Source organism: Plectropomus leopardus, chromosome 15 (genome assembly GCF_008729295.1).
Source record: "Plectropomus leopardus isolate mb chromosome 15, YSFRI_Pleo_2.0, whole genome shotgun sequence".
Lineage (NCBI taxonomy): Eukaryota > Metazoa > Chordata > Actinopteri > Perciformes > Serranidae > Plectropomus > Plectropomus leopardus.
In genome coordinates, this window is record NC_056477.1 from 18,931,957 (window position 1) to 18,957,521 (window position 25,565).

The window sequence follows — 25,565 nt, forward strand, 5'->3', positions numbered from 1 at the left end:
CCCTTTTCATAGCGCTGCTGCTTGCCTAAATATGGAATGCTTCCCAATTCAGTGTTAGCACCCTGTATACAGAACAGCAGTGTGGTGTAGCTGCTTAATATTATATTATTATTCAATATATTATTCAAAATACAGTGTAAAAGCGGCTGCTGCAGAAATTGAAACCCTAACACCTAAAATGTATTATTCGTGAGAAGAAAATACAGAGCCTCCAATTGTGAAAATTAGCCAATTATATCCTCATTTTTTATTTTTTTTTTACCATTGAAGAATACTCTCCACTGAGGGGGTGTCTGACATGAAGGAGAGTAGTTTGTCTGCCAGAAAACTTTCACCCAAGAGGAAAGTAATGTCCTTGTGCAGGAAGTTCAAAAAAATGAGTAAATACAGTTTCTTAAATTAGTCTGGGAAAGATAAATTAGCTTGGGAGAATATTGCTTACAGTTCTGTGTTCCTGTGGGCCTTTAGAAGATCCACTGCCTGGTTTAAGAAACAGTTCAATAATACCAAGGTCCATTCACATATGTTTCTGCCCAACACATTTTCCTCGAGTTATACGTTTTTATCTTGGCAGCCAAATAAGAAATGTTCACGCAGAATCGTGTGCTTGCACATAACTGTTAACTGACATGTTGAAACTAAAATTAACATGAAACTGAAAATTGATTGTGTGGCTGACAGTAGTCTTCATTCACTCACTCTTTTCTAAGGTGAAAATGGAAGCATACCACTTTTAAACAATACAGCATAAATTGAACCACTGTCTTGCTTGTTCAAAATATGTAAGCTAAGCAGCCACTCAGGGTTATGTTACATAAGATGTAAGATGAAGTATTTTTTATTCCCTGTCTTCTACATGGATCATCATTTGCAGAGGTTTTTTACCTGGATCATGTAGCTTTATTTTCAGTCTTTAAGCCTGGTAACATGTACTGTGTGTTAAGTGCATGTTTAAATGTCTTTTTTGGCATCTAGCATCGAGGTTGCAGATATGGCACCTCTCCTGTGTACCAAGCACGTAGGAATACTACAGTGACTGACACAGAAAACGCAAAAGACGGCCCTTTCCAGAGCCAGTGTTTGGTTTGTTCATTCTTGGCATATGTAGAACAACATGGTTCCCAGCCCCCAGCACTGCTCAGCCTTGCTTCCTATATTTTCCCAGTGGCAACTTGCAATATTGCAGCAAAAGAATCGTCTGTGGCCCAAAAAGCATTTTCCCCATAGACCACCATTCTCAGTAAGACATCTTTAAAACCTTGAACTGCAAACTGGATAAATTATGACTCTTCTTGTTATCAATCTTTGATCCATAGGGGGTTTATATTTGTGAAAATTTCCTTGAGCAGAGAAAGAGATTGAAAAATCCCTGATATCATCACCCTGTAAAGTCTATGAGCCGAGCAGAAACTCACGGGCGCAGCCAATGAGACAAACATTACCGTGCATACTCAGTGGGCCACATACCCCTGAAGTAAACCCATAAGCCAGAAACTTGTTTGGCACATGCCCTAGACGAGCAATTTTCAACTCATCAAGCTTGAGTTACCTTAGTTGGGTTTCAGCTAATATGATCAAAATTGCCAACAGCAGTTATTATTTCAGAATATTCCCTGGCTAAAAATGTGAAATTGCTATTAGTATAATCGGTCACTAGTATCAGTAAAGACTGCAGTTGGACTTCATCTGTTATAAATGATGGATGGGTAGAAAAAGAGGAAAAGACAGAGGTATGGACTTGGTAGATGTCTAAGAGTGTGAGTAGCACTTACATTTTAATGAGGAGCTGACAAAAACTCTTTTATCCCCTGTTCGACTTTCTGAGTGCAGCTAAAATGCTTTTGTGTTACCACGGTTACCAAATGCAGACCTTAGATAACCAGAAATGAATTAGGCTGGAAATCTTCCCTATCATGCTCAAATACATTTGTTTATCTTAGTCCTTTAATTCATGTAAATTTCATACATTACCACACATTCCCCTGATCTACGATGCATTCATGCATGAAACTCATGCCGCTGTCAAGTGAATAAGGCTTTAATCTATTCTTAAAACATGTTTGATGGTCAAAACAATATGCATCTTGTCTCACAAGAACCCATGATGTGCCTGTTATGGTCCTTATTCATCTCTGTTTTTGCACTAAAAAATAGCCCAACATTTAAGTTAAATGTATTTGATTTACCTGAAGTCAGATAAAAAAATCAATATAAATTTCGTCTCTGTGCATTCAGTAGAGCAGCCAGGATGTGTTTAGCCTGCGCCGCAAAGAGCCTGGCAGAGGAGCCAATTGTTTTGCGAACCCCAAAAGGTCAAAAAAGTCATAGCTGATTTGGTCAAATACGTGCAGCATCCTTAAACTGTGTGTCCAGTGGTGGCTGAGTTAAAGTCATTTCCTTACAGTGGGGATGAGGATGAGTCACTTGTATCCACTGTCCACAAAGGTGGTACACAAAAAGGAGTATGTAGGAGTTCAAAGAATTGTATTTATTTAACTGAATTATTTTGTACCTGATTATTTTGATAAAGTTTACAGGTGGAGTGAAAGTTAGTGGATAGATTTTTTCCCCCATTTTTTTCCATTGATAAAATACTTAATTTTGACATTTCAGAACTCATCTGGAATATTTCTGAGATCCAGTAATTAAAGGAGAAAAGCAGCCGCAGCAGAAGAAGCAAAAAGAGAAACGGCTGATTTGAAGTACAATTTTCTTTGCTTGCATATTTTGCATTGATGAGTGACTCAAGAAAATTGACTGATTCCAGTGCCATATGTTTTTAAACTTTTGACTTAAAGCCTCTTGGAAAGTGAGAGATTACTAATGTATGAACAAAGAGCTGCCTTATCTTGTCCCGGTATGAACCCAGGAAGCTTAGACTTCTATTAATCTTGAATGCACTATCTCTCTGTTCTCCTCAATCTGTCATCATAGTGACACAAGCAACTCTGTAACCTCGAAAGTTGAAAAAATATGTTTGTTTTTTTTAAACCCTCGTAGTATCTAACCTTTTCAATAGACAGTCCCTGTATGTTTGCAGTTATGACTTCTAGGTTTTTCCTAGATGGAGCACTGATGGATTGAAGGTTTACTTGCTTACTTCTTAGTTTACTTCTTTAAACGGGATTTTGAACAAATTTGTTTGTCAGTCAGTCCGTCTCTCAAGCCTTCTTTGTTTTCTCATTTATTCCACTTTTGAAGTCTTCTGCTTCAGTCTATCATTTATTGTCTCTTTGCCTTCTAAAATCAAAAAATCAGCTAATTGCAACTTAGCAGCTAACACCAACAAGCTAATACTCTTCAAAGTTTTAATGGTCAATGATAATTCATACATGTCATCATAGGTGTAGATGTCAGGGAGGACACGGGACACATCCTCATCGATATTTAGAACATGCGCATCTGTCCCCCAAATTAGAACATAAAAGTATCAGAGGACTTTTATTTTGACAAAACTAAAAACATTTGCATCATAAATTGCTGCAAAAAGGCACACATTAGTGCATAAATATTAACCAGAATGCAGGAATTTAAGTGTTTGATGCTCAAAGTTTTACTGGTGAATGACTCCCAAACCCCTGTTTTATGTATCCTCTTCCAGTGGTGCAAGAAGAAATTATAAACTTGCATGTTATGCATAAAATGTATGAATTAACAAGATTCGCAGCAATTTCTTAAAGGATGGTGTTGACAGATGAAAACAGTTTTAAAATATCCTTACATAGAAAAAAAAAAGATTTATATTTTGTACCTCTTAACAATGTCATTGTCTCACTGTGCTTTTTTAGAAATGTGTGAGGTTACTGGTCACATGGAACACACGAGGCTGCTCTTCACCGCTGAACTGAAAGACTGATTGCACCACAATTGCACCAGACATGAATTTCCAAATCCTGGTGCAGGGCCCGCCTTGTGTGGGTGAAACATACATCGGGTATGCTTAGTGGGTAAAACTTTTACATTTTTAATGTGCACAAAATTAGCATCAAGCGGCTTAAGTGACTCTATGAACAGATAAGTGTACAGCAAAAATATGAATTTCAAAAATAACAAAGTCTGAGCTCAACATAATATGATTTTATTTCACTGTTGTGTTTCCTTGCACTGAGCAGCTCCGTGTATTTCATTTTTCAAGCTTTAAGAGTCTTGTACAAGGACATCTTGTTGATGCACTGAATAAGTGCTCATTTACTCATTTATTCACATGTCCAACTTTTACACACTGGCCTGAGGATTACCATAGCAATATCCTGTAGTCATCAGCCCATCCTGGTCTTAAAGCCTTAGTCCGTTAATTGTTCCAACCTCAAAGTAGTTACTGGAAGGAAGCTATTTATGTGGGCAAGTAGCAGTCTGGTATTTTTACTAATTACAGTGATTGAGGACATCCGTGATTAGAACTCTTCTGCTAATAGTACTTATTGGATAAATACAGCAGTTTTCAATGTGAAACGTATTTTCATAAAATAACTAGAAACATTTAAAAAAGAAATTGAAACAAAATTGACATTTTCCAATTGATGCATCTTTTGTTGTCAGAAACTCATATGAACACGTAGGTAACACAGGTTATGCAGTATGTATGTAAACTAGGGATGAATGATAAAATCGGCATGTCATCAATATTGGCTGTTATTGGCTTTAAAATGAAATATTGATATCATCCAACATGCCGCATTCTGCCGATATGACATATATATATATATATTTATTTCCTTTTTAAAATTAAATGTGTACAAAAAAAATCAACCCTGTGTTGAAGTATTTTTTCTTATTTTGCATTATGAATGAATATCATATGTACTGAAAGGCACTGTATTTCATGTCTCCATCTGCTGGTGTATGCATAAGTGTTTGCATAATATAATTTTAGTTCCACCACAGAAGATACTTGGTGATCACAAAAGTTAGGTAGGGGAAAAAAGTGGATATATCAACAGTGGCACTGGTTATTGGCCAAATGAGTTATTATATATTGGCATGTTGGATATCAGAAAAAAATCCAATAATGTACACCCCTAAAATAAAACATACAGTATGTGGTTGTCGCTTTCATGATTTATACAATATGAAGAAAAACAGTATGGACCTCCTAAGAGGCACTGGAGAGGGTAATAAATGTACAATGTACCATAAAGATGCCATAAAAAATAGTGTAATACTTGAAAAAAAAAAACACAGGGCATTAAACACCCCTGGAGTATTTAATCATTCAGCTGGATCTCATAATAACCCCTGAACTGAAAAACCCTTAGCTGGTTGTTTTTTATTTCTAACATTTGCTATGGGTTGCAATAATTCAACAGAATTGATTTTTTCAGATAATATAAACATATATGGGGACAGAAGCAGTTGTAGTTTGGAGTAAAGACCCCGTGCTCCAAGAGACCATCTCTGACTGCTTCTCAGCCTTTGGTGTCTCCAGTAGTGGGATCAATTAATCAATCCCCAGCAGTTTTACAAGCCTTATCTCCAAAGTTGCCTATGCCATAAATGTCCGTGGATAGATGCTCGTGGAGGCAGAGGCGCTGTCCAAGGTACTGCATTCAGCCCCTCCCCGGTAGACATCACTGAGAGACACGTGATCCGCTCTGTCTGTGGCTCCTGACAGTCGCTGGATAAGCTCAACAGGGAAACCAGATTGCACCTTCTCTTCCACAAAGATAACTGGATTTTTCGTCCCGCGCTGCCCATCTACTCCATCCGGCGGTTTTCATTTTCTTTTTAGTTGTGTTTTTGGGTTTTTTTTGTCATTTTTAAATAGGGAAACAAACTTGGAAATCGGAATATTTAAGGTAATTTCTTTTTTTTTACCACTAAGCCTGTGAGGTTTTTAGCGGAGTTAAGAGTGAAAGGGGACCCGACGCGCTCTCTCTCCCTCTCTCTCTCTCTCTCTCTCGCTGATGCTGTGATTCACTTGAAAGCGGATCTTGATGTGAAGGTTTCGCCAGAGTGGATTTGAGGTGCAGGCTCTCAAACAGAACCGAAAATATACGGACAAGTCGTGCTTTACAGGACCGTTTTTTTTTCCTCTCTTGTGCCAACTATTTAGGGTCCCGTAGAAGTAAAGGTGCACGCGCAAAGGTAAAAACAAATACTAACGCTTCATGCTGTTTTTGCAAGGAATTTTATAGTTGTGAGCGACTGAAAAATTGCGGCAGATATGAGCATGAACTAACACTCTAATTATAGTGCGCCCTTTCCAGCTGTCATCCAGGGGAAGATGTTAAGGTATTATTGGTGAGATGATGTCCCGTTTTAGGCAAAATATAGCCTGCGAAACGCTAAATTCCGCCGAGGATTACCCCCATATCTTATTAACACGGTGATCAGTTACTGGGATTCATCACATTTGCTGTTTCTGGGGATGTTTCAGTGTGTTTAAAGTGCGGTGTCTAAGTAAACCCGATGCATTTTCTTTGAAATGCAAACTAATTGCGGAGGTTTTTTTTAAATCAGGTTATGGTGTGTCTTTTTTTTTTTTTTTTTTTTTGCAATATTTAACGCGTCGGTGTTTTGAAGGAAAATCCTTGTCATAGTCCCAAAAAATAGTGACGAGGCAAATATTACGAAGAGCACATTTTGGGGGTCTGACTGAGACCCAGCGGCAGCCCCGACTGGTTCGTCTTACACAAACCAACCATTGTGAATCAAATGACGCACTTTTTCTCATGTCAGGTCTTTAGGAGAGGGCAGGCCAGTGATTAGCCGACTGTATATCGGAATGCTGCTGCTGATGGTCATCCACCGCTGCAGAAGTTGCGACGAGTGTAAGGAAAAAGTAATATTCCGAAAAGAAATAATGAGAGTTGGAAATCAGCGGTGCCCTTTTTTTCTTTTACTTTGGTGTGACTGAGATTCTCTGCAGGAATTGTTTTTATTCGGGCGAACCTCTCGGTGCGAATAATGATGCAAGCTGTATCATGATTTACTGTTGTTGTTTTTTTAACAATGCATGCATATGTGCACCTCTTTCAGTCTTGGAAGGATGCATGTTAAAAGACAGTTTTTGGAGATGAAGTCACGCGTGGATTCAGGGATGCTGTCTGTCCAGTGCTGCTGTATAAGCTTCCTGGAAAGCCCTGCTGATATTCATCTATTGATAGGGCTCATGTTTGTTGCAACAAAGGCCTCTCTGGATATAAGTGCCTGATTGGCTGTGCTTCTGCTTCAATCATAGTATTAACTCTGAGTTTTGATTGAGGCTTTGGCCAAAGTGGATTTGGAAATGGATATGGTGAAAGCACTGATACTGTATTAAATGTGCTTTTCTTTTGCAGGGAACGTTTGGACGGACGACTGCCTTGAAAGACAGACTGCTTCTTTTGCTGAGCTTATCAGCCAACGTGTCTCCATATGGCATTTTTTCTCATTGCTACAGAGGATGCAGGGTGAAAAGCCCCGAGCAAGGCTTCCAGTTACCCGCCAAAGAATGCTGGCATGAACATGAAGATTAAAGCTGCCATTTCAACTCAAGTGAAACCGTGCACACACTAACTGGCACCAGAAGGGACTGTTCCGTAATTACATAAATTAGACAGAGTGTGCCCAATGGATATTTGAATCCCTGTCACTTTGCTCTAAATAGCCATGGCAGAGAGGACCTTTAAACAGTTCAAATTATTTTGGCGCGAACAGTGAGAGTTTTGGCCAGTGGCCTGGACAGTGTGAGGTTATGGTATTTGCTCCAGGAAATAAGTGTTGGCCCACCCTATTGCTATGCAAATATATTATAGCATTTAACCTTTTGTGTTATGATGCATCAGCTCACACTTGTTTATCCACGTAGACAGTCACTTTTATGCCAGTCTACTCTCTCACAGTCGACCCAATATATTTCTTCATATAAATAATTTCAGCCCTATAAAAGTCCGCGTCCACCTGCACAGATTTTTTGATCACACAATGGTTTTACAAAAGCCACATGGTGCCCATATCATATGGGTTGGGCTGCTCTTTTGTTGCTTTGTAGAAATAGGCACTTGTCTAGAGTTTACAGGTGCTGAGGGCCAATGGGCTCGATTTCCAGTGTGGAATGCGTGTTGTGAAAGTGAAATGAGCTTCAATATGAAAACAAAGAGTTCCCACGGGCTGCTAGTTTACTTCGACGACGAGGGATTTTGTGACTTTCTAGAGCTCCTCATATTGAACGGTAAACTCAGCCTTCGTTTCTCGATCTTCTGTGCCGAGCCTGCGACCGTCATATCTGACACGGCGGTCAACGACAGCCAATGGCATGCGGTCACGATAAGGAGAAACTTTAAGAACACAACCCTAAAGGTGGACAATGAGACGAAATGGGTGGAGGTGAAGTCAAAAAGACGGGATATGACTGTTTTCAGCCATTTGTTTGTTGGTGGTATACCACCGGAATTACGATCCGTGGCGTTACGGCTCACATCGGCTGCAGTCAAGGATCAGCTACCTTTCACTGGATGGATAACAGACATAAAGGTCAACAACACGGAGTCTGTCATGATCAACAGTGAAGGGGTCTTAAAGGACCTCTGCGGTTCAGCCAACATGTGCTTAAATGGAGGAGTCTGCAGTTTGATTAACGACGAACCAACATGTGACTGCTCTCGGACGGGGTTCCAAGGAAAGGACTGCAGTGAAGGTAAGACATCTGGATTCAGTTCAGACATACAGTCAGTACAACATGTCCTCTGTAGCCTTTCCATTCAGTTGCAACATGGACTGATTTAAACAGTTTCTAGTTCCCTATTGTAATTACCATCCAGTCCTAAAGTAATGATTTCCCCTCCTCTATTTGGCTAAAGCCATATGTTTGTCTTAGTCTTCTCATGTGTGCCATCGATCTGCAATATAGTTGTTTGTAATGAGTGAATCTCCTGCAAGGCCTCATTAGTAAAACATGCAGGTGTTCTCCATCCCCAAAGGTGTCTTCCATTCTTATCAAACAGGTCCATGGGGATTGGTTGACCTATGAAACATCATCTCCAATGGCTTACTTCAAATGCAAGAGTAGAAGTAATCATCTACGAGCCAGATGGAGTAAACATAAATGATGTCATTGGCTTAAAAATTACCCAATGGATTCTTATAGTTGGAAACAGAGGAGAGAAAAATATAAAGTGGGTGAGGTTTTTGTATCAGCTGATAACAGTGTCGTAATTAACGCATTGATACTTAAAGTTTACCGCATTATGATCTGCCATTATTATGTCGTTTTCAAACAAAAACAAACTGTAACTATAGCACGACTGAGCCTCGGCTTCCCTCAAAACTGTGGTCCTAATTGATTTAATAATTCTAACAGATAATACAATCATCTGTGTATTGCATGAGAGTAAAAAAAGCTAGAGACCCAGCTAATCAATACACAAAGAGAACATGCTGTTCTTTGAGATAATGAGAATTGTGTCACTCTTGCCGTTGCCAAAAACTGTGCTCTAAATATCCGGATCTCTTCTAGTTCTCATCGTTGGTGTTGTTTGCAGCGACAGTGGATCAGCATTCAGGGTATTGAGTGCAGAGCTTCCCACAGGTTGGCAGTTTACTGCTGTGGTGGGGAGGAGCAGGGCTGCTGGTCAGGCCGAGCGTTGATGGGGGAGGGGTGTGAGTGTATGTGTGTGTTATTTAAAAAAAAAAATCCAAGTTTCAAGTTTATTCAAATGGACTCATTCTAACACAAATATATAGAGAGCATAATTTACATTTCGTTTCATATGCTCATGTATCTTTATTCAGGCACATTCATCTTTTATTAACAATTAGCTCATTAGGCCAGTGTTGGATATCTTACGACTGCAGCATAAGATATTCCCATCTGATTGTCATTAGTCATTGAGGCAAATATGAAATAACCCTAATTAGAATGTCCTCCTCGCACTGTGCAAGCTATGTTTTATTTTCTGCCGTATTCCTGTTTTGTTGATGGTGTCATTGCAACGGGAGGGAGCTTCGGGTCTTTTACCAACCTCATGCACTGACAGAGTGAATGATTGTTGCTGTAGTTCACTAACAGGCTTTCAGTGTTGGGCAGCATTAAGTCTTTGTTTATTTAAAGCGCTGCACATCAGTGAGAAATAGCAGGCTGTATTGCCATACTGCATCAAAGCACCCTGAATATATCTAGATTCAGAATTAACTGTGGCAGTAAATTTACTTGGATTGGTATTTTTGTTCTGTTTCTCGCTCTTTTCGAGAACAGAATATAGTTACAAGTTTTTATTTTTATGTTGTAATTATTATTAATTTATTGCACTAACATGCTGTGTTCCATTTAGGATATTACTGTAACTGCATTGCAGCATATGTAAAAGTTTGTGTTAAAAAGTTAATGGAAGAAAAACTGTCTAACCTCTCTCTACATTTGGCAGTGATTTTAAAAAGACTTGCCATCCTGTCAGTTGCTTCACAGTGAGAGATCAGTTTGCATTTGGCACTGGTGCATTTGTTGATCTCACTTTGGCTATTTTTCTTGCCACTAGATTTAAGAGTTTATTGTGATGTACATGAGCCCACTTACTCCTCTTCCTTTGCTCTCAGGTGGAGAAAAGGTTGAACTTGTGCGTGTATAGAGCAAATCCAAAAGAGAAAAATGTATCAGCATCCTTAGAAGAGTCTTAGACCTTTTTGTTAATCACAATGCACTCTCACTAGTTTTATGCCAGTGATCTTTTCCACAGCGTGCAAAATATAGCCGGATGACAGGTCCAAAACTGTGATACTCTTGTAATTTAGATACTATTGCAAAGAATTGCTGATGATTATTAACCCTTCATGCATGGTGTCTGCCACAGTGGGAGCCATTTTGAATGACGTAAGTTGTAGTACCACGTCCCAACCACCGGGCTACACACCCCCGACATGTTGTCCACAATTATATTTAATCACTATCTGTGTGTCGTTTTGAGATATAACATTATGAATTCAAAATGGTCGAGGGAAGAGGAGATTCACCAAGCACCTTAAGGAAAACTGTTACAAACTTGTATTCTCAGAAAATCAGACATGTAAAAAAAACCACGAAAAACCTCATATCTTTCAATGTATTTTTTTTTCTGACAGAAAAATACTTTCCACTCCAGTGGCTCTTTTGCACCAAAGGGTGTATGTATCTGTCCACTGCAGTGGACACAGTGCATCAGCAGTATAAAAAATGATTAATTTACACTCAATATAGGTCCAAAAAAACCCCAACAAAAATATATATTTGTTGTTATTAATGCTCTCATGTTTATTCCTGTTATTTTCTCGTAATAAAAATACAGTTTCATTGAATTAATTTTTATACCACATCAGCTACATGATGTCCACTGCAGTGGACAGATACATAAATCCTTCAAAATTTCATATATTTGAAAAAAAAAATGTTTTGGCATGATTATTCATTTAAAAGTAAAAACAAGCTCTTTAATTAGTACTTTGTGATTTAGTAATATAATCATAACATGCATGAAAGGGTTTAATACAAAGTAATGATTTGTTGACGGTCATAGCTTGCTGTTTTTTTTTTTTACTGAATATCTTGTGCCATATCTTTTATTGAGGAAATTACATCCTTGACGCCCATTCTAAGGATTCAATTATACAGCATGACTCATTGTTCTGCCTTCTTTCTTACTTTCTAAGAGCTTATTTTTAAAGATTAGCCCAATATTATTTGCCTTAGATGAGTGAGGTTAAAGCAAAGTAGCTGATAAGCTATGAGTATTTAGGAGCTTACTTGTAACCCAAGAATACTGGAAGATGGTTACTGCACAAAAGGTTTAATACTAAATAACATTAATTACATTTCCTCCAATGTGTTTTTAAATAATTGTAAATATAAAACAAAATGTGAGCATTATTTAGACAACAAACCCCTGGTTTAAAAAAAACCCCAAAAAACAAGTATCCTCTAATACTATAAAGGTATAATCAAGCTGGTGACCTTTACGTAAAGTGTATTACTTCAGTTTTCAGGGTTATGTTTATGGGTATCTTTGAATTAAATACTTTAAAAAATATAAAATAGTATCTGCTATAATATGCCTGATTCTGGTGTTTCAGTCGTTAGTCAAGACATTGTAGGAAAAGATTATAATTTTCACACCAGGGTGGCTTCTGATGCTAATAGTTTAATGGCCATGAACGAACTAATTGGTTATGTTATTGCAGTGTTAAGATGAATGATGTTAAAGATATTATCTTCGTGCTGCATGAAGGATGAGCAGTTATTGTTTCAAGAGGTCCATGTAATGAGTATACCATGGCAATGGGGACCAGAGCCGTTATTGTTCATGAAGATGAAAGCCACCGTATGATAATGAAAAAAATCTTAAAAATATGGTGTAATCACTTTTCATGTAGGATGTCTATATGCAGACATATAGCAGAGTTAGCCGTCTCATGGACTTGTCACTGGAAGTTTGATTGAATGGACTCTGAACCTGTTTTCCTAGAAAGCTTAAACTGACATATGTATTTAAAATTAAAGTAAGCGGGACCCTTTCTTAAATATTAACATCTGTAAAAACAAAAAACACTGAATATGACACTGTTCAACCTAATTTTAGTTGCTGCAGTGACAGTGACAGAGGAGTCAATTCCAGATTTAAAACTCATTTTGCAAGTTCCAAAGTGGTAGGTGTGAAAAACACCCAGAGAGAGAGCAGCATCTTAAACTCACCCTGAAGGTCTTTATTGGTAGTTGTGCATATGCTCGTTTATTATATATATCTTGCCTGAATTACCACGTCAAACCATGGAGGGGAAAATACAGGTTATTAAACTGAAGTCATTAGATCCACAAGATCACACAACAGACGCCTCAAAGACAAACATGCAATATGTCAGTAGAGACGTCTGCTACCGTCACCCCAGACAGCCAAAAAGCACAGTGTGAACTGTAAGACTCCTCTCAGTCACACTCCCACTCTGCTTGATGCAATTATGCAAAACATACAAGCAGGAACTCCGTTAAAGTTACATTGTTGTTTCGAACAGTTGACTGATGATGACTCTAACATACTCATGACCATTTTGAGAGGCATAGCTTTACATTATCATATAAATTTGTTGTTCATAGTTAGCTGATAGGTCTGATATGCCTGGTGCGGGTTATAGTAGATCTTTTCATGTGGTTTTTGGACCACTTTTGAGCAGAATATTACCTGTTAACTATAAGTGATAACTGGATCGTCATATTCACTTGTTATGGCAAATATGTTAGAGACTGTTACCTAACTATACACCGTGCAGACACAAAACATTAGCATCAATTAAGAGTTGTTTAGTGAATTAAATTACAATACACACTTCTTTAGCTCAGTTTTGGTCTCCACCAACTCCTTAGGGCAAACCTGGCATTATAGTTGCTGAATACAAATACAAAAAAACTTGTCCTTAAGTAATCAGGCAGCTTAAAAGGCACAAGGCCAGGCCTGGAAAACATAAAATTAATCAGATTCTGCCAACATGCTTTTTATTACATACATAAAAAGCATTGTATTTCGTGTCTCCATCTGCTGGGGGGGCATCACCATAAGAGTATGCATTATATGATTTTAATTCAACTACAGAAGAGACTTGATCTCTAAAATTAAGTGGGGGAAATAAGTGGATACATCAACATTTGTATTGGTTATAGGCCAAATAGGTTTGTTATGTATTGGCTACTATCGACAAATAATCCAACATTGCGCATCCCTAGTGTTGATAAAAGCAGTTAGTCTGAACTAAAACATTAAAGCTGCCAAACCAAAACAATGATATGAAAGATGCTATAAAGCCTCTAAGAGCTGAGTGCAACAGCAGAGAGCAGGGATTGTAACTACGAGCAGGTCCACTACATAGTCAATTGATCCACTGTTAATTCTTTAAAAAAAAAAGAAAAAAAATGAATGCAGCTTTAAGTCTAATGTTTGGCCTTGGTGTATCACATCCCTCCCCTTGTAAATACAAAGGTGAAAGCACCAGACCTGTTTCCTTTGCCTTTCAGGTCTAAAGAGCACAAAAGAGCTGCTCTGAGTTAGTAATGAGATTTATTGACATGCGTCATTTGATGGAGCAAAACCACTGCCAGACTTTTAGTTCAAGCATCAACTGTTTTTTTATGTTTCTGTCCAGCCATGTTTTTAGTGTCACTATATTTGAAACCAGACCATATAAAACTTGGTAATACTGCAACAAAGAAAGACCGGTGACTCTTAATAGCTCATTTCAGCGTGGCACCTAACATAGCAAGATGTAGAGATTCAATTCCCACCGGCGCCATCCATGCTGAAATTGTATGAACTCTTGGTACCTTAAGTCACTTTGGATGAAAGCATTCACCCAATTGTACCTTTGCCAGCTAATTCAGTATTCTCACAAGTACAGAGGTATTTTTTCCACCTCAAGGTAATGTGGCATTGCTGCTTGCTTTCTCACCACTCTGAGCTGCAGGGGGAGGTGAGCAACAACAACAACAACAACAACAACTGCAAATGTCTGTGCATGGAGAATTTTAACCAAAGCATTAATTTAAAATAAAGCTAGTGTTCCTGACTAAATATATGGTCTCATCCCAGTCAGAATTCAGCAGCAGGAATCTTATTTAACTGTAAAAAGCTAGTATAAACATACGTTTCTCATACGTTTATCTAACGCCCAAACATTGCTTCACCTCCGTAGCACATTGTTGTTTGAAACTTTCCTTCCATTAAAAAATTTAAAAGCTGTTGTTTTACTTTGATCAGATGAAAGGATTATGGGATTTACCACCAGACCTGTCAAGTCTCCCCTGTCCAACCGCAAGCTTGCACATTGCATGACCTCACACACGCACACACACGCACACACACACATAAATCCCTCTGATCGGTTAAAACAATTATTTAAATGCACTTTCCTACGGCCAGTAAGTTCCCAGAATCTGTCCCCCTTTTTCTCATTAGATAAATAACATAGATGCATTGCACAGCTCCATATTTTATCCTGATAAAATGGAATGATGTTTATTTCATCGCACATGGGCTAAACATAAATGAGTCCAGGTAGAAAAAAAAAGTAGGGCAGATCTAAACTAAATCAGTGCCGCCTTTTATTTTTTCATTTGGTGCATTATGTAATTCCACGGTTGCCTCACATTGACTGGATATCGTAAATAACTGTGATTGCATTGCACTTTCATTTTGTGATTTTTAGCTGTGAGCACAGCTTCCAGGTCCTTGCACAGATATAGTTAGAAGTCCCTGAAACTAACGTCACTCAGTGTAGGGCTGACACTCAGATGACTTAAACCACTTGATTAAGCTGCTAATGCATGATGGCAGGGAACCAAGTATGACTGTAGCCTACAGTAAGTGAAATTATGTCACACCTTTTTTTCACATTAAAATCATAATTATCAGCGTGCTTGGTTATGTGGACTCTATTAGTCATTGAATGCAGACTTGTGCCTTACTGCAATATTAAGGAAGGGAGGTAGTGCAAAATGTGCACCAGATTTAGTGTTTTTTGGTTTTGTATTTACAAACTGAGGAACCTTTTCTGAATTTCTTACCACAGCTAATAGTCTGAATATGATCTTACAGTGTCACACATTTTTGTACAGTTACTGAAAATATGTCAGTAAGCTTCCCCGCAGTATCTCAAAAGCTTGATTTTGCTATAGGTGGTACAGTTAATCTATTTTTCTTTTAGTTACAGGTTTTATATTTTTACATAGAATGTACAAATATGCATTCATATTTTTTTATGTCATTGGGCTCTTTGTGTTTTTCATGACACTGGTTTCTTGCCTGGGTCTGTCTTACATAAATTGATTTTTAATTAGTGGCAGTGGGACTGCCAAGTCAAATGTCCTGCCAGTAAAATTTGAAACGTGATGACTTTGGCAACCCGTTGATTACATTAGAAGTGGTGTTTTACATTATCTGTCACAACAATGACTCACCACCTGCCATAACACCACTTGGTATAGAAGAGGAGGAGGAGGAGGAGGTGGGAAACGTCATCATGCAAATGAAAAAACTGGGACTGAATTTTTTCACAGAAGCCTACAGCCTACATTTAAATCAATCAGATAGTACTCAGAATACTTGCTGGACTAGTGTGGTCAATAATTGGAGTCGTCTCTCACTAAGAGTTGTCCAATAGTTTATCTCCTCTCAGCTTTGTTTTGGTCTCCACCAACTACAAATGCAAATATTGTCTATTAAGCTAAATGGACTCTGTTCACCAGGAAGTTGCTAACTGTGTCTGCATTTGTGGTGAGCAGGCAGTCTACAGTGTGTTTATTAGGATTTTTATTATTTATTTATTCATTTTTACATAAAAACAGATTACTGCTGTACTTGGCAATGACAAAAACTCCTCCAACTCATACTACCACATAGGTGGTGTGTTCCTACCTCTGAATAGATACCAGAAGGAGAATTTTCTAAATAAGCACACCTTTCTTTTGGATGATTGAATAGCTTAACATGGAGTGTAAAACCAAAATAATGCGCTAAAAGATGCTGAAAGGCTCTGTAGGACTGAAGGGAACTGCAGAACTCTGGTGATATTTTTCTCTTTTTGCATCATAGTCATTTGATGCTTTGCTCCTAAAAAATATTGATTGTGCAGCCTTTATTACATCTTGGCTACAGTGATATTGAAAGACAGATTTAATAAAAGACAGGATCTTTTTCTCTAGCCAATAATTTCATTGTCTTGACTATTGCAGTATATCTAGAAAGGAACTTGTTGGACTGTTGAGCACACTGCGTATTTGTTTCTGAATGAAGAAATTTCTGTGTGGTTGAGGCTCTGGCTGTATGCCTCCAGTCAGTAGTGGACATTTTGTGCCAAGTTTTATCCCTGAGGACAATTCAACCTAACACGCTGAAAGAGACAACAGAGTTGAGAAGATGTCAGGGTTAAATTAAATGGCTGAACACCTGAACTGAAAGAAATAATTTAATAGAAAATTAGTTAATAGTACTAGAAGTTGCATTTGACACCTTAAAAAGAAAAATCTATGTGTTTCAGAGATTACAGTGCAAGGATATCATGGCTGGTGCTGCAATGTAAACCAAGTGCTTTTACTCAAGTACTCTAGGTACAAGTACTTAGGTACAAATTGTACTTACTTGAGGATTCTAATCTTATGCCACTTTCCTGCTCCACACACTTCAGAGAAAAATACTGTACCTTTAACTTTACTACAATTATTTGATCATTGTATTCACTAATTAGTTTTTCACACAGGACATGTACAAGTGCATCTGAAATGATTAGTCAATTGATTGATTGATCGATTAATTGACAACAAAAATGGTAACGTTTTTGAGATTTGTTTTAATTTTTCATGCAAAAACATTTTATTGTTCCAGTTTCTCAAACATGAAGATTTTCTGCTTTTCCTTTTAATTATTGTAATGATTTAGATTGTTTACATTTATTTTAAGTTTAATTTGCTTTTACTTACAATACTTAGTGTATATTTTCTTGATTGTACTTACAAACTTTAACATAAGTAACATTTTTACTGCAGGGCTCTTACTTGTGGTATTCGTATTTTCACTAAGGTAAAGGATATGAATTGTTGCCGACCACTGCTTGTGGCTAACACACGCCGTCCATGTGCAGCTAATGGCAGTGTTAGGATTTGGTGTTTGTGGAGGACAGTTTTACAGTTTTGAAATTTGGATGAACTTTAAATATAAAAGAAGAGTGATTCATGTGCACCTGTTTACAGATGTGCGCATGTAATTACACAATGAGTCAAGGTACCACGGGAACAGAAAGAGCTAATTTAGAGACTTCAGTAGGTAACATGAGTTTGTCAAAAACATCATCTTAGACGATTTATATGGATGGTTTCATGTGAATGACGTATACATTTTCTGACCAGCTGGTTTTAAGTCAGCTTTCTTCATTTCACATATATGATTTAAACTGCTTTGAGACACTGTATAGGAAGACTAATTCTTAATTTGAATGAGCGATCCCTTTCAGCCGCGTCTGTGGTTGTATGTAGCACAAACCACGTGGCCTCACTGTATCTCTGAAAGTGTTATTCTGTCTGGAAGCCTCCTGCAGCTTCACTCAGACAAAAGCAGATTAATAGTATACTGCTGTCTCTGAGTCCAAAGACAGATATTGGGATCAAAAGATTAGAGGGATTTTCCCGGAGGATTTTTGCCTTGTTTAAATACAACTGCTCCTGACTGTCAAAGGGTGTTTGTGAAATTCTTTGACACCAAACTCCTCCTTTAACGGGATTCGTCCCACTGCACAAATAAACACATCCCAATATCCATGACACACTCACACAGGCTGGTATTAAACTGGGCATTACAGTGTGTTTCTCAGTGAAGCATGTTAGCTGTCGTATCGAGTTTAGGGTGTATCATTTGAGGCATAATTCATTGATGGAATCCTATTATCTCCTAACTACTGACATGAAGTTATGTCATGTATATGTTACATCTGGCAGAAATTCTCACTTTCAACGAAGCTAATTTGTGTTGTTTATATACAATAGATGATGTTCGTATTTAAACCTATGTTTTGTGTGGAAAAAGACCTCACTTTGCATAATTGCTGCATGTATCCTACGCAATCGGAGCGATTCAATCTGCTCTACACAGGTACAGAATAAAAGCTGCATAGAGGTGAAAATTTGCCTCTTTAAATTCCAGGCTGTGGATGATATTTTCACTTTGAACATCAGTTGCCTTTGATGCTGCTGGTTGGGTGTCATCCTTCATGAGACTCGTCTGCAATACTAAAAACAAGTCGAAAGTGCACTGCCATAATTCGAAAGCTGTCGTGCTAATGATAGAGTGAAGACAAATCACTTTTCAGGAACATTTTATGCGACTTTGAAGCCCTTTGTGACTGTAACAGCACAAATAAACCTGACTTGACTAAGTGTAGTGTGGGTTATGTGTCACATTTAGGGATTTTCTACCTACAGCACAAGTAAGAGAGTGCTGTTTCAGTACCTTTTTCAGCTTTACCGGTTATATAGTCATTGATGAGATGCAGAGATCATTGGTTGTATTTTTACTATTCTGTCTCCTTTGTCATTTATAAAGGAAATGGATGAAGCTTTCTGTTCACAGTACTTAGAGCTTAGCTGTATTTAATGCTCAGTGTGCTTTATTAATACTTTCAAAACATTTTTTTTTTCTTCAGCTGAAGAGCCGCTCTTCAGATAGGGATTTGTCACACGTCAACGGTGAGAGCCACAACTACAGTTTCCTTAAGCAACTGCTGAGCATATTTAGCTTGAAAAGGTGCTTGGCGAACATCGGCACGCATTGCTTCAACACGGGGCTGTGATTTCTATTACAATAAGTTATAAATAAGATGAGCTCATACTTTCAACCTCGCAATTTACATTGATTCTTACCAGACATCTTAGTTCCCCCTCATACTCAAGTCTTTAACAGCCACTGCATCTCAAAAAAGATTTACTCCACATCTGTAATACTATCCTAGATATTGTCAATCCTGGGATTAAGGTTATTAGAACTACTGTATAATCTGCTCTGATTATCCTGTTGGATCATTCCGACCCACAAGATGTAAAAGAATGGCGAGGTCTTCAGCACATCTGCTGCCACAATCCCCTCTGTTTGGGTTGTCTCTTTGCAAACGCCTGGATTGATCTATATTGTCCACAGCCCATCTGTCCCTTGAAAATTTGTAGTAGCTGCATAATAAGATTAATTGAACCACTGACACTGTGGCTGTTTCAGTATATTTAATTAGTAAAATTAAAAAAGTTTTTTTTTAATTAAGTGTATCTGTGTGCGACACTCTCATTCTTATAAGACATAAGGAGAATGTAGAAAAATATGTGGTAAAACACCCATTTTGATTCCAGTTTTTATTGTTTTGCCTTCTCAAATGCATAGTAGGTAATTTTTATAACAAATAACTTTTTGTCATATTATCTATCTAATCTAACTATCACTATATCCTGACAGTAGTACATGAGACAAATAATTTGAAGAAAGAAAAAAAAATAAAGTTCCTGTGGCTCCTCCTGGTGCTTCAAATGGCAAGAATCCACCAAATTTTTTTTTCATCTTAAATCCTGTTTGGTTGTAGCTCGCTCCACCTCGAGAAAAGCTGCTCTGACACTTACTCTTGTTTTATGTTGGGGTTGGTTTAAGTTTTCTCTTTGGTCCGCTTCTGTTTACATGTCTTTGTCATGTATGCAGCGTGTAAATGAGCTGTGTGTGACATGTTTTGGAGACTCCTCCTGGCTTTGATTGGTTCTTTTCATCCAGGCATGATGGATTCTTGCAAATGCAATTAGGAGCACTTGCAGGAGGCTGCCAAACCCGTTGTTCTCACAGATTATTTGACTCATGTACTACTGACAGTAAAAAATAAACTTGCTAAGGATGCTTTTACATTGTTTCCAGCATTTATGTTGGACAGACAAAAGAGCGATATGATCTCTTCATCTTAACTTTCTGCTAGGAAGTGAATAAGCAACTTTTCTCAAATGTCAAGCTGTTTATTTATAAAGTCTGTCATCGGTATTCAAAAACTCCACATGCACCTTAGCAGTAGAAAATACTAACTTACTGTGCTGTAACAATACACTCTTTGTACACTGGTTGTACAAAGTTGTTGGGCTCTGTCACATTTTAAGGAATCCAGTGTCAGTGTTTCGACCCCACAAAAGGGCGATAAGACGGGTGTATTGTTCTGAAAGCGTACAATGTGGCAACGTTGACCAACTCCGCTGGTGAGGGCAGTGCAGTATAGCCAGCTGTGGGAGCTATCAATTTCCATCAGAGTGGCTGGTCACTCTGCCTGTTTCCTCTCTCTCCGCTCTTACTGTTGCTTGAGGAGGATAATGAGGGAGATGGTGAGCTGTGTAATGCCACTAACAATCCTCTGTAAGATAGATGCATTAAGTTTAGTCTGTGGTACTAAGAGATGAGGCCTCACTCATACTCATTACTCTTGATTTGGTCCAAATTGTAATTTAACAACAAATCGATCCTTGGGTAGCGCTGACCTTTGCCGCAGGGCTTTTACATTTTCCTTTAAAGCATCTTTGTGACAAGGATGTTAAAGCAGTCTCTCTGCTACTATTTTCAAATATACAGCTGTCTAATGGGCTGGCAATGGATTCAGTACCTTCTCTTCTTCTTTGTTGTTGCATGTATGGTGATGACATTAGTACATCCTTATTAATAGCGCTGCAGAAAAAAAGGAAAAAAAAAAGCTCTTATTTTATCTGAGATTTCATAGAGTTGCATGTGATTTTGTTGAGGTGAAACCATGTAGAGAATGCACTTTTTGTGGTAAAAAATTATTTGAAAGGAGCATCCCACCAATTTTATGATGTTCAGTTCGCTTATCAGTACTACTCAGTCTGTGAAAAGAGTTGTGTAATGTCTGTAGAGACCCATAATAACATTATCGTAAGACACTGCGTTGGATCTCAGGTCTGTGTAGTATCTAAAGAAATTACATAAAGAATTTTGTTCAAAATATTCTCTGTCAAAGTAATAGAAAGCATGCATTATTATTCATATTCATATTTGTTATCATAGATTACAAATGAACAAAAATGCTGTGACATCACACTGCGTACTGTCACTAAATCACTCTCAAGCTGTTAATTACACATTTCTCTGCAGCATTTTTAAAAGCATGTCCAAGTATCCACAAAGAGGGTTTTTTGCAATAAGCGTTAGCTTTTGCTTAATGAAACATAGTGCTAGCTGACCTACTTTCTCAAAGCAATGCTGGCATGATAAACTGCTTCAGTTTGAGGCTATTTAAGATGGAATTGAACTGCTTTCATTATGAAGTGTCAGTTGGTTAATAATTCATAATATTGAACATCATTTAACATATTACTTCTTTTTTATTAATTACACTGTTAACACATTTGACGTATTATACAACATGCCCTAACTGAAGTGACTCTCACCTCCTAACTGACCAGTCCTCTAAATGAGCGTAATATTTTGATAGAACAAGTTAATGTTGCCTGAATAATGACTCTATGACATGGTTCATTCATTATGGATGCAGAACATGAACACACATATTTCTTTTTAAGAATAAAAGGTAAAGTCTGACTTTAAGATTTAATTTTTTTTAAATACACAATTTTCTTGTAGAGTATGGAGCCATTTGTTTAAGGGCTGCTATATTACACACACAATCAGGCTTTCTCAGAAAAGGCTGAATTATTATTATTTTTTTTATCTGACAGTGATTATTGAAAGACCTCTATGATTTTACAGAGTCTTTGAGTAAAGAATTCCACGAGAAAAAACAACAAATGCAAACATTTTTGTGCTATGGTTCATGTTGACAAGCAGCAGCCTGAACCTTATATGTGATGGCATGCACTTGAGTTCTTACTTAACCTTGATGATTTATATATAATATGACAGCAGAAAGCTTCATCGTTATATTTGGGAAACCATTTTAGGATCCCATTATCACTGCAGCAACAGCATCTTATTTTCTAACAAGAGCACACATGAAACAGACAAAAGAAGTAGTTGAGAACAACCATATTTTTCCCACATTTGCCTACATAAAACTGGATATAGAATCCTTCCTGTACTTAAAAGGGTTTAAGGGCAGTATATTTTTTTTAAATTTAGGATGTGTTCTTGGTAAGGGAGTGCTTGTTAAATGTGCAGTTCTTGAGAAAGATATTCTCATTTCCAGGATTTCGACTACCAATGCTTTGGATCAACCAAGTCTCACTAACTTGTCAAATATCGCAGCTTGGTCAGCAGCCGTGTGCGTCAAGCATGACACATCAAGGCAGCCTTTAGTGGTGGTACGAGATGCACCGAGCAGCTGCATATTTTGATGCTCTGGGCAACTACCATGGTATAATAATGGAGAGAGTCCGCATTGGTTGGGAGGGAAGAGAAGGTGGATGAGACAAACAAACTCTGGACTGTCAGGCAGCTGTTCGTGTCATGTGTGAAACCAAAAGTCAATGGAGTAATTTATGTGTGAGCACATGTGACACACTATGCTAATCAAGTGTGATGTATGGCGTTGTGTTCTGTTAGTAAGAAATGTAGTTATCTTAAGCCAAACCGTGATGATTTTATCATTAAATTCAACATTTTTTTACCTGTGTTCACAATATATTTTTTAGAGAGACTGTTTGTTGTAAATGAGCAGTTATTGAACATTTCCTGTAAAAAAAGAAATTTACTTTGAAAGGACACAATGTGTGTGTCAAAAACTGACAGTAGAGGGATACCTAGAACATCATATGTTGACATGTAGGGCCACTGACCAAGTAAAGGGCCAGGATGTAATGTGCTGTTTGGATTCACGGTTCCTACTGACCAGTCCAAAACATTGGTATTTAATGACCTGGGAAGAACAGTTAATAATCAACTACCTTTCTCCAGAATTGCATACTGAAGCTCTGAGAGGCTGAAATACATGCCTCTTGAATTAGGAATTTATACTGTAGAAACAGCTGAAACAAGGCCAACACAGGGAAAATAATTCCAACAAACCTAAAGCACTGCAAAGCTGATGACAATAAGAGTGGATGACAAAAGGTTGATTCAGGCAAACAGGATGTTCTAAAATTGTCAGATGGCAGAGAGAAATGGGTGCTGCATGTAGCGAATGTGACACGTTCCTTTATTTGAAATGTAGCCAGAGCGCTCTCTGCTTTTGCCATGTCTCTTCAGCCAACTGCATTCAGACACACTGCAGGACAGACACGGATGTCTTAATGGCATTTTGTCGAGCTGGCTGACGGTATCCAGTACATTGTATCATAGTGAATTGAGCGCTGCTAGTTTGGCTTTTTAAAGACTGTCACTTTGGCGTTAATCAGTTGACACAGTTTTGAACACACAGTCAGAGCGTCAAGGTTGTGTTGAGGTGTCAGCAGCATGTCTGCAGGAGGTAAATAGAAAAGAAAATGTATTCTTAGATATTGTAACCAACCTTGATTTTTTTCTTTTCTTTCTTTTTTTTTCTAGCTGTCACACGCCAGATGGTTCATTTTGTTTGGCATCATCTTGAATAGTAATGTAATTATTTTCCATGAGCTAAACTCCATGTGCATGATCAACAGCAAGAGACCGTCAGAGATGCAGATAGTCTGATAGACAGCTGAGTGCATTTTGGTGTAGTGTTACCAGCACAATAGCACTGGGATCACTTTGTCAAAGGGATTAAATGGATTTGCGTCTCTGGATTAGGATGTAACCAGCTGGGTACATTTGTGAAAGAAAGTGTGTGTGTGTGTGTGTGTGATGGGGGGCTTGTTTTAATGGTCGCTGTCAGGTGATACTGCTGTTAGCTGAAAGCCTCTTTTCTTCAAATGAAACCTCACTTAGTGTAGCCGCAGAAGATTGCTGGGGTTTGATTAAAAAATTACTACAGGACACAGTTTTTTACCAAATAAAATGTCCAAAGGCACATATATTCTGTTTTCTTATGCACAGTTTCACAATAAGAAATGTGCTGTTTGTATGTTTCTCCCCTGTTGGCATTTAGGTCTCTCTTAGTGTGGAGAAAATGTGCTCATATCAGATTTATTATAAAGTTGCTACAACTACATGCCTCTCAAGCTGTACTTAATTAGGATAAATGAATCACTGTACCTCTAAATCTGTTTTTAATTTGGTTTTGATCACCAATAATAAGAGGAAGGGAATCCCTATAACACCATGTTAATTGCACATTAACCTCACACCCAATCTAGAACAAACTACCAAAACAATGCTCTTAAACAGGCAACTCTGTGAGTTGAAATGCAGTGAGAGGAATTATGAGTTATTGTGGGAAAAAATCAGCGTCAGTCTTTGGGGTCCTGACATCAGCAAACGGCTTTGATTCTTTTACTTTTCACTTCTCATGTGGTCACTTTGCAACTGCCGGCTTCATGCTTGCCTTGTCAGAATGCTTTTTCAGCAGTGTGCTTTTCATCATCAAGCTAACTTTTTGTGAACAAAGTGCAATTTTGTTGTTTGTTTCACAATAGAATCTCATTTATCTACTGTAAACTCTTAAAATCAGACTATCCAATCCAATCCTCATGATGTTCAAAGCTGCACACAGTAAAACTGATATAGATTTGGTTTGCAAATTGTGTGCAGAATTCAAGCTTTATAACAGCTCCTTTCTGTTTGGAGAAAAAGATAATATCAGGTTTATCAAATATCCCTAATTTTTAAGAGCCTGGATAAATGAGGCACTATTTTATTTTATTGATAATAGTATTTCACATTATTAAGAGCCATTGCAAAATATATATAAAACCAATTTTATATCAAATTGAGCTGAATTGGTCTTGTCATTTGAAGTGAAACTGTTTTATTGCCTTGTAATTTGTTCACAAAATGATGTTTTGGATTGTTTTTTGTGCATGATGTCTGATTTGGAAGGGGAACCAGTGGTGATGGTAAGTTTTGGGTCAAAAAATCGCTTGAATCTGGGCCAGAAACCATTTAAAAGAGGTAGGAGTTTATTTTGTAGTGGAAATTGGGCTTTTTATGCCCAACTGGCGGCATGGTTACAGTGACTGGGTTGATTACAGGATCTGTTTTTTTTTTGTCGTAGCCTACAAATATTGATTGCATGCTAGTGTGTTCATGATTTCA

At 37.8% G+C, this 25,565-nt stretch overlaps 1 protein-coding gene across 5 annotated transcripts in view; it reads left to right on the forward strand.

Moving 5' to 3' along the window:
- The first annotated feature begins 5,674 nt into the window (after positions 1-5,674).
- The window catches only part of LOC121954421 (neurexin-1a), a 283,197-nt gene continuing 263,306 nt past the window's right edge, over positions 5,675-25,565 (forward strand). For all 5 annotated transcript variants that reach the window (XM_042501908.1, XM_042501911.1, XM_042501913.1 and 2 more), the window contains exons 1-2: positions 5,675-6,084; positions 7,281-8,617. In XM_042501908.1, coding sequence (XP_042357842.1) covers positions 7,906-8,617 — 712 coding nt within the window. In that variant the 5' untranslated portion in view covers positions 5,675-6,084; positions 7,281-7,905. The remainder of the gene's footprint in view (positions 6,085-7,280; positions 8,618-25,565) is intronic.